This window comes from Pristiophorus japonicus, chromosome 14 (assembly GCF_044704955.1).
Source record: "Pristiophorus japonicus isolate sPriJap1 chromosome 14, sPriJap1.hap1, whole genome shotgun sequence".
NCBI classification, from domain to species: domain Eukaryota; kingdom Metazoa; phylum Chordata; class Chondrichthyes; family Pristiophoridae; genus Pristiophorus; species Pristiophorus japonicus.
In genome coordinates, this window is record NC_091990.1 from 108,029,107 (window position 1) to 108,039,830 (window position 10,724).

The 10,724-nt window shown below is 47.2% G+C and overlaps 1 protein-coding gene across 1 annotated transcript in view; it reads left to right on the forward strand.

Moving 5' to 3' along the window:
• The window catches only part of mical2b (microtubule associated monooxygenase, calponin and LIM domain containing 2b), a 403,033-nt gene extending 397,553 nt beyond the window's left edge, over window positions 1–5,480 (forward strand). Inside the window, exon 37 of the mRNA XM_070899469.1 lies at window positions 4,114–5,480. Within this exon, the coding sequence (XP_070755570.1) occupies window positions 4,114–4,298 (185 nt within the window). The 3' untranslated portion in view covers window positions 4,299–5,480. The remainder of the gene's footprint in view (window positions 1–4,113) is intronic.
• The last annotated feature ends 5,244 nt before the right edge of the window (window positions 5,481–10,724 follow it).

Here is a 10,724-nt window from a genome sequence, read left to right on the forward strand (position 1 = left end):
TGCATTTCCGAGGAAATTGACCCGGAGGTTTGCGGGGCATTGTGCAGTTAGTGGCGCGCTCTGCGATTTGCGCCGCAGGCTGGCGCACGTACGGCGATGACGCACTAACCCCTCACCGCACCGCGCCAATCCCTTTGTACCCCACAGAAGGAATTGCCCACAGGCGCTGAGGATGGTGCCGGGCGATGTTATCGCCAGCTTCGTGACCCGCCGCCAGGGCGCCCTTTAAAGAGGAAGCCGTTTGCGCCGTGGGACGCCATCTTTTTCTGTCGGCAGACTCTTCTGTCTGCACGACAATGGCGGCTCTCACCTGGACCAGGCAGCCATCCTGCGGCCTGGCGCTTCGTTATGGGTGCCGGGCGGTTGGCCCGGTCGAGTGGCAGTAGTTGATTTTCACTTCAATCAACGGGCCGACTCGGGTGTTGCGGCTGGAGTTGTGTTGCCCGGTGTTCTTTGGGGATGAGTCGTCGGAATTCCCCGGTGCTGGTGCTTGCAATATCGGTTCACTGGCCCCCATCGAGCAAGGGATGGTGTTGAAAGTCCGCTTCCACTGCCGGGTGGGTGGTAACCAGGGAAGGATTCCAGGGGTAATTTAGGGGGAAACGTCAGATCGAATGCCGGTAAATGGTGGCTGAAAGGGCTTGTTGAGCTGAGCAAGGCAGTATAGAGATGGTGTGGCCGCACATTTGCCAGGTGGAGTAACAGCGGTCAGGCTGCAGACCGCGTTCTGACCGATGAATCCAACCGGCCGGCCATCAACCTTCAGTGGTGCATCATTTGTGCCAAAGCACAGGGCCATCTAACAGTACCCGATTCAGGCCGGTGAGCTCCGGAGCGCGGAGCCCGACTCCACCGCCTCTCTTCGGACGCGGAGCGCCTCCTCTTGTGCTCCGCCTCCGTCGAGGGCCGGAACGTTCAAATTCCATGCTGGGGGCAGAACATTCAGACCGGGCAATAAATGTCCTGGCCCCGGAAGGTTACCACCTCCAAACGGGACACGGGGCAATTTCAAGCCCATGGTCTCTATACCTAAGGAAGGATATACTTGCCATAGAGGAAGTACAACAAAGATTCACCATACTGATTCCTGGGATAGGAGAGATTGAGTAGACTAGGCCTATATTCTCTAGAGTTTAGAAGAATGAGAGATGATCTCATTGAAACATACAAAATTCTTACAGGGCTTGACAGGGTAGATGCTGGGAGGATGTTTCCCCTGCCTGGTGAATCTAGAACCAAGGGTCACAGTCTCAGAATAAGGGGTCGGCCATTTAGGACTGAGATGAGGAGAAACTTCTTCACTCAGAGGGTGGTGAATCTTTGGAATTCTCGACCCAAGAGAGCTGTGGAGGCTCAGTCATTGAGTATATTCAAGACAGAGATTTTGGATATTAAGCGAATCAAGAGATATGGGGACAGTGCAGGAAAGTAGAATTGAGGCAGAAGATCAGCCATGATCTTATTGAATGGTGGAGCAGGCTCAAAGGGCCGAATGGCATACTCCTATTTCTTATGTTCTTATGTACAGCACAGAAACAGGCCATTTGGGCCAACTGGTCGATGCCAGTGTCTATGCACCACACGAGCATTCCCCCACCCCTCTTCATCTCACCAATCAAAACTCTTTCTATTCCTTTCGCCTTAAATGCTTCTATACTATTCGTCTTGGCCATTCCCTGAGGTAGCGAGGTCCACATTCTCACCACTCTCTGGATGAAGAAGTTTCTCCTGAATTCCCTATTGAATATTCTCTAAAAAAAAAATCTCGTCTGACACTCCAGTGCAGTGCTGATGGAGCGCTGCACTGTCAGAGGTGCCGTCTGTTGGATGAGATGTTAAACGTCTGCTCTCTCAAGTGGACGTAAAAAATCCCACGGCATTGTTTCAAAGAAGAGCAGGGCAGTTATCTCCGGTGTCCTGGGCCAATATTTATCCCTCAATCAACATAACAAAAACACAGATTATCTGGTCATTATCACATTACTGTTTGTGGGAGCTTGCTGTGCGCAAATTGGCTGCCGCGTTTCCTACATTACAACAGTGACTACACTCCAAAAAGTACTTCATTGGCTGTAAAGCGCTTTAAGATGTCCAGAGGTGGTGAAAGGCGCTATATAAATGCAAGTTTTTCTTTTTATTAGATTTATTTGTGAGTCCCTTTTATTTATGGCCCCTAGTCTTGGACATCCCACAAGTGGTTTAAGACTCTCTCCTGCAGGTGTTTGGCAGGGAAGCAAGACCATTGTGTGGTGGGCTGGGACTTCCATTCGCTATGGTGCCCTACTGGTGACCTCAATCCCTGATCCCGAGGACGGAGCGGGTTGAGTATGTGGAGCGGTTGTCCAGCTATCCCGAGTGTCTGGGCCTGTCGTGGGACAGCAGAGTCAGAGTGATGACCTGAAACTCCAATGGGATGCTCACAAGGACACTCTGGGATGGATTTTCTCAGCCGTCTTCCTTCTTGGGGCCATTTGTAAGTCTCGGAACGGGACCCGCACCTTGTCCTAATGGGAACTGTCGAAGCTGAACCAGGGTGGAATTCCCACGATGGCCTAGGGATGCTCCCAAAGTTCTCCCTCTGCGTTAGTGTCTTGGGAAGCTTTCCAGGGGTGGAATCCTGACAGTTTCCAGTTCTGCACCAATTTGTTATTTATATTCATCCACGGGATGTGGACGTCACCGGCAAGGCCAGCATTTATTTCCCATCCCCAAGTGCCCCTGAGAAGGTGGTGGTGAGCCGCCTTCTTGAACCGCTGCAGTCTGTGTGGTGAAGGTGCTCCCTCAGTGCTGTTAGGGAGGGATTTTGACCCAGCGACGATGAAGGAATGGCAATATATCTCCAAGTCAGGATGGTGTGTGACTTGAAGGGGAACTTGCAGGTGATGGTGTTCCCATGTACCTGCTGCCCTTGTCCTTCTAGGTGGACGTCGTGGGTTTGGGAGGTGCTGCCAATGAAGACTTGGCGAGTTGCTACAGTGCATCTTATAAATGGTACACACTGCAGCCACGGAGCGCCGGTGGTGGAGGGAGTTAATATTGAAGGTGTTGGATGGGGTGCCAATCAAGCAGGCTGCTTTGTCCTGGATGGTGTCGAGCTACTTGAGTGTTGTTGGAGCTGCACTAATCCAGGCAAGTGGAGAGTATTCTATCACACTCCTGACTTGTGCCTTGTAGTTGGTGGAAAGGCTTTGGGGAGTCAGGAGGTGAGACACTCGTCGCAGAATACCCAGCCTCTGACCTGCTCTTGTTGCCACCACCTCAGCTGAAATATTGCCGGCATTTCATTCCCCTAAAGCCCTCGCAAACTGGAATTTACAGCCCGTTCTCTGTAACAACTCTGTGCTCAAGCATCAGCCAAATTGTCACGGCCTATGTCTGCGCACCTGTTGAAATTTGGAGCCCCAGCATCAAGGCAGTTTGAATTAGAAACAGGAGGAGCCTGTTCCACAAGTCAATCAGATCATTGCTGATCTACAGCTTAACTCCACTTACCCACCTTTGCTCTATATCCTTCGATACACTTACCCAACAAAATCTATCGACCTCAGTCTTGAAAGTCGCAATTGACCCCCAGCATCCACAGCTTTTTGGGGGAGAGAGTTCCAGATTCCCACTGCCTTTTGTGTGAAGAAGTGCTTCCTGATTTCACCCCTGAACGGCCTGGCTCTAATTTTAAGGTTACGCCCCCTTGTTCTGGACTCCCCCCACCAGAGGAAATAGTTTCTCTCTATCGATCCCATTAACTCCTTTAATCATCTTAAACACCTTAATTGTATATTCAAGGAAATACAACCCTACTCTATACAACCTCCCCTTTTAGCCCCGGTATCATTCTGGTGAATCTGCGCTGCACCCCCTCCGAGGCCGATGTATCCTTCCTGAGGGGTGGGGCCCAGGACTGAACACAGTGCTTGAGATGGGGTCTGACCAGAGTTTTATATAACTGTAGCATAACTTCCACCACTTTGTATCCCAGACCCTGAGATAAAGGCCAACATTCCATGAGCCTTTTTAATTAATGTCTTTGAACCTGTTCTAGATTGTGAAAGTTAATTCTTGGTGTGAGGAAGTTAACGGTTGTTCACCTTCTCGATGTTGTCATTCCCTAAACAGACACCCGGAAGACGGAGCAGGAAATTGCCGAGGAGAAGCAGATCCTGAACGAAATGCTGAATGTGATCGAACACAGAGACAAGCTGGTGGTGTTGCTGGAGCAGCTGCGACTCCAGGAGAAGGAAGAAGACCGAGATTTGGAAAGCTGGGTGGTGGCCAAGGGCTACAAGTTCAACTGGTCCTGAGCGACCCAGCTTTGAGAACCAATGGTTTACCAACGGACGATAGGTACCTGAGTCCTCCCCTGGCAGCAGCACTGTGGAGAACACACTGATGGATGGAGGGTGGTCATTTTAACTTAATCCGCCCAGCGGGGAGCTGTTGGGATGGGATCTGCCACACATTTTACTCTCCTCTAAAGTGGAAATAGCCGGTTAGGCCCCAGCTGGAGTATTGTGTCCAATTCTGGGCGCGGCACTTTAGGAAGGATGTGAAGGCCTTGGAGAGGATGCAGAGGAAACTTACTAGAATACTACCAGGGACGAGGGACTTCAATTGGTTGGAGAGATTGGAGAGAAGCTGGGATTGTTCTCCTTAGAGCAGAGAGAAGGTTAAGAGGAGATTTAAATCATGCACTCAAATGTTGATAGAGTAAATAAGGAGAAATTGTTCCCAGTGGCAGGAGGGTCGGTAACCAGAGGATACAGATTGAAGGTCATTGGCAAAAGAACCAGAGGGAGATGAGGACAATTTATTTATGCAGCGAGTTGTTGTGATCTGGAACTTGCTGTCTGAAAGGGCGGTGGGAGCAGATTCAACAGTAACTTTCAAAAGGGAATTGGATAAATACTTGAAAGGGAAAAATTTGTTGGACTGCGTGGAAAGAGCAAGGGGAGTGGGACTAATTGGATCGCTCTTTCAAAGAACCAGCACAGGCTCGATGGGCTAAAAGTCCTCCTTCTGTGCTGTACGATTCTATGATGTCAACGGAGCTGGGTTAAAATGACCCCCTGGTAGTGTCTACCTGACTGAATTAATCACCATTTCAGACTGAATCTATTCACTAATCATTCACTAATCAACGAGGGTGCTTGGGGTAATGTTCTCCCATACAATGGCTTTGGGCGATATATTTTTATAGTGCGTTATTATTTCTGCGCAACTTCTGTTACTGCAGCCTGGTGGTTCGGCGATGGATACTCGGTGTTAAGCCTCTGTCCTGTCACAACATGATGACCTTGTTGACAAAGTGACCCGTGTTGTTTTGTTCAAGGCTACGAGATACGAGATGGGAACTGCTCTTCAAAGAATTTCGGGTGTTCGCACACGCAAGTGCACTGAACGTCGATAGTATTGGACACGATTGGAGTCTCTATGTCCCAGAGTGTAATGTCCTGTTCTAGGTCAGCGTTAATGTGTCGTAATCGAGGAAACACAAAACATGCTTTTGCAATTATTAAAGGGAAAATGTCTTCTTATTAAAGGGGAGGTGCATCCTACTGAATTGTCTGACAACCTTATTACACAGAATTTACATCACACTACATAGAACGTACAGCACAGAAACAGGCCATGCGACCCATCTGTGCTGCTGTTTCTGCTCCACACGAGCCTCCTCCCACCCCTCTTCATCTCACCCCATCAACATATCCTTCCTCCCTCATCTGTTTATCTGGTCTCAGCTGCAGTTCAGTGGGTAGCACTCTGTCCCTTCTGAGTCAGGAGGTTGTGGGTTCAAATCCCACGCTAGGGACTTTAGTACACAAATCTAGGCTGACACTCCCAGTGCAGTGCTGAGGGAGTGCTATACTGTTGGAGGTGCAGTCTTTCGGATGAGACGTTAAATCGAGGCCTCAGGTGCACGTAAAAGAGCAGGTGAGTTATCCCTGGTGTCCTGGCCAATATTTATCCTTCAATCAACATAACAAAAAACAGATTATCTGGTCATTATCACATTGTTGTTTGTGGGAGCTTGCTGTGCACAAATTGGTTACCGCATTTGCCATATTACAACAGTAACTACACTTTAAAAGTACTTCATTGGCTGTAAAGCGCTTTGAGACATCCAGTGGTCATAAAAGGCGCTATATAAAGGAATTCTTTGTTTTCTTTTCCCCCTTAAATGCATCCATGCTACTCACCTTGTGGCACCTTCTGACCACTCTCTGCTTTCTCCTTTATTCCTTTTGATTTATTAGTGACTCTCTTATAGTTATGATCCCCTAGTTTTGGATTTATAGAAGGATTTATTTGTATATTTTTTGGCCTTTCTGTTGGTCACCTGTTCTTGTTATCCTTTGGTTAATGGGCAGCCTGGATGTGGGCTTGTGTTAGGGTTACCCTCTCCTGTGACATCACCTCAAGGGGATTTCTTCACGTAATCCACTCCTCTCTGTTTCTCGGGTGGAACTCCATGATGTCACAGTTGTGCAAAACCCTGGTGAGATCACAGCTGGAGCACTGTGAGCAGTTCTGGGCACCATACCTTGGGAAGAATATATTGGCCTTGGAGGGAGTGCAGCGTGGGTTTACCAGAATAACAGCCAGACTCCAAGGGTTAAATACGAGGAGAGGTTACACAAACTGGAGTTATATTCCCTGTAAGGGATGGTTTGATTGAAGTTTTCAATATATTAAGGGGAACAGATGGGTTAGATCGAGAGAAACACAAAGGGATCTGTTGGTCCTTGTACATGAAACACAAAAAGTGAGTATGCAGGTACAGCAAGTAATCAGGAAGGCAAATGAAATGTTGGCCTTTATTGCAAGGGGGATGGAGTATAAAAGCAGAGAAGTCCTGCTACCTGGAGTACTGCGTACAGTTTTAGTCTCCTTATTTCAGGAGGGATATGCTTGCATTGCAGGTATAACATAGAGCTTCACCTCATGGACAACTGCTCCACCTAGTGGACCACTGTGGTAATGAAGCTGAGGATGTATAATAATAAAAGGGTCATGTAACCAAGTCACCTGACAAGTTTTCTGTAGAATCATCTTGTAGTCTGTGTGTTTATGATGTCATTAAGAAGATGTCACATTGGCGAAAGAGGATAGGATAATTGGATTCCCTAGCTGAAATTTATGTTGGTGGATGTTCCTGCCAACCAACAAAGACTTGGAGAGGTCCTTTGTTTTGCAGAACAGCTAAATATCCAAGGTAAATTTCAAGCTCATTGGCTGAATTGAAGAGTCCAGATAGCTGCGCCTATGGGAATAATAGGGAGCTTGGGTGAGTTCCATCGCGACCGAGAGACTTTCAGAGCATATATAGAGCAGCTAGAAATGATTTTCACCGCAAATAGTATCGTCGAAGTTCCCGATGATCAAAACCGTAACCGGGTGGTGTCAGAAAGAAAGCAGGCTATTTTCCTGACTGAATCAGGCCTCGAGGTGTATGAAACCCTGAAAAATTTGCTCAAGCCAAAGGAGACGTCACTAACGGAGGTTCTCACAGCACGACAGTCCTGAGCCCCTGGAAATCGCTGAAAGTTATCGTTTTGGAACATAAAATCAGTTGAATGATGAGAGTATCAGTGAGTACATTGTAGCATTAAAAAAGCTATCCATTCACTGTCATTTCGGAAACATTCAGGACCGAGCATTGTGTGACCGCTTTGTTTGTGGGATGAAAAATGAAGCAATCAGAAGAAAGTTGTGGACAACCCCTAACTTGTCAGACAGCTATGTCAATGGATATGGCCGCCCAACATTCCTAGTCATCAGACAAATGAGGTGAATTGCCTGCAGGTTAGAAGAAAAAGGTAGTTGGGTCCCACGGCCTCAGCAACTGGAAACAGACCATATGTGAAGGCAGAGTGTTTCTTCCGCAAGAAAACTGGGCCTCTTGCAAAGGAATGCTGACTGAAGAATAAACCAAATTTCAAAGCCATATGTAGAAATCGCCAGAGACTACATAGCATGGAAGAAAAGCAACAGCACGAGGAGGTTCTGGAGATACACATCATCAGGAAAGCGAGGGTACCTAACAGAGATTCGTGAAGTATCATCATCTAAGTTGATTTTTCAGGATCCAAGATACCCATGGAAATCGACACTGGTGCATCCATGAACGTAGAACCGGAATTGCTATAGCTCGATAGGTTACGTGATTTTCCGAAAGAGAAGTCGAAGATAGAGCTGCGAAACTACTCAGGAGAACAAATTCCGATGGTAGAACGTATCACTGTATAGGTGAAATACAAGGATCAGTTTCAGAGCTTGCCTCTCTTAGCAGTGGCAGGAGACAAACCTGTCTTAATAGATAGAAATTGGTTGGATCACTGAAGCGGGATTGGAATTAGATTTTTCGTGTTGAAACAGGATTTGCATCAAAAGATGATGTCATCAAGAAGTATCCAAGGGTGTTTTGCGAAATGGGCAGTCCGATCCAAGGCTTCAAGGCGAGTGTCAGGGTACAGATGGTGCTCGACCAGTTTACTGCAAGCCACGTCCCATACCATATGCACTCAAGGAGAAAGTTGAGCAAGAACTCAAAAGACTAGAAACTGAGAACATTATCTCGAAGACAGATCTATGTAATTAGGCTACATCCATTGTTGTTGTACCTAAGTCCAGTGGTAAGGTAAGGTTGTGTGGTGATCATAAAGTAACCGTAAACCAAGTTCTAGAGGGTAATCTCCCCAATACATTGCCAAATGTAGAAGATTTGTTCACAAAGCTGAAAGGTGGCCAGATCTTCTCAAAGTTGGATTTTACATATGCCTACTTACAACTTGAACTGAATGAGGAGTCCAAGTCATGCTTGACTATAAATACTCATCTAGGCCTATATCAATTCAATAGGCTACCATTTGGAGTGTCATCCGCCCCCATCATATTCCAAGGCGTGATGAACCAGATTTTGCAAGGTATTGAAGGGGTAGTATGTTATTTAGATGACATACTCATTTTAGCACCAAAAAGACAAATCTATAATAACGTATTGAATGAAGTCCTCAAATGGCTAGAGAAGCACAGAGTACGAGTGACTGCTCGCAAGTGTGAGTTATTTCAAAATTCGGTGGAGTACTTAGGGTACAGAATAGACAAAGATGATTTACATCCAACCATGGGAAAGCTGGATGCAATCAGAAATGCACCCACTCCCAAGAATGTCTCTGAACTTCGATCATTTTTGGGTCTTTTGAATCATTATGGAAAGTTCCTACTAAATTTGGTTACAGTGTTACTTCCACTGAATGAGCTATTGAAAAAACAGGTCCATTGGAAGTGGTCAGAAGAATGTGATGCAGCATTCAAGGAGTGTAAAAGCCAATTGGTAGAGAGTACTGTTATATATGTAATCTGTAAATACCTTGTTTAACCACCAGAGGATTCATCCCCTGATATTCCAAGGGATCCCACAATCCTTTGGGAGCACCTGTATATAAAGAGCCCTCACAGGCTGGAGAGGCACTCTGGAGACCTATAATAAAGGACTACGGTCACACATTACTTTGAGCTTACAGTATCTGGTCAGACTCTTTACTCAAGACATAACAACTGGCGACGAGATACAGATGACGAACCCCAATGCAGAGAACCGTGGGCATCCTGGAGAAATTTTCGGAGGGAGATGATTGGGAAGCCTTCGTGGAGCGATTCGACCAATACTTCATGGAAGGAGCTGGAAGGAGAAGCAAATGCTGCCAAACGAAGGGCGATCCTCCTCACCGTTTGTGGGGCACCAACATATTGCCTCATGAAAAATCTGCTCGCTCCAGCGAAATCCATAGACAAGTCGTACGATGATTTGTGCACACTGGCCCGGGAGCACCTAAACCCGAAGGAAAGCGTTCTGATGGCGAGGTACCGGTTCTACACGTTTAAGAGGTCTAAAGGCCAGGAAGTGGCGAGCTACGCCGCCGAGCTAAGTTGCCTTGCAGGACATTGCAAATTTGAAGGACACTTGGAGCACAAGCTCAGGGGCTTCTTTGTACTTGGCATTGGCCATGAAGTAATACTTTGCAAACTTTTGACTGTAGAGACCCCAACCTTGAGTAAAGCCATACCAATAGCCCAGGCGTTCATCGCCACCAGTGACAATACCAAACAAATCTCTCAGCACACGAGTGCTGCTGCAAGTATTGTGAACAAAGTAACGTTGTTTTCGAATCGTAACGTACAGGGCAGGCCCCACATGCCTGCAGCTGCACGTCCGCAGTTGTCTCAGAGTCCACCATCAAGGGTGATGAATGCAAAGCTGCGGAGGTGATCATCGCTTCCATTCATGCCGCTTCAAAGGATACGTTTGCAAGGGCTGTGGGACAATGGGACACATCGTCCGTACGTGCAGGCGACCTGCAAACCCTGCTAATCCTGCAAACCACCATGTTGCAGAGGAGGACAGATCCACGATGGATCACACCGAACCAGAGCCTCAGACTGAGGAGGCAGATGTATATGGGGTGCACACATTTACCACAAAGTGTCCCCCGATAATGCTGAAGGTTGAATTAAATGGACTCCCGGTGTCAATGGAGCTGGACACGGGCGTGAGCCAGTCCATAATGAGCAAAAAGACTTTCGATAAATTGTGGTGCAGCAAGGCCTCAAGGCCAGTTCTGACTCCTATTCATACTAAACTGAGAACGTACACAAAGGAACTGATTCCCGTAGTTGGCAGTGCTACCGTAAAGGTCTCCTATGATGGAGCGGTGCACTATTTATCA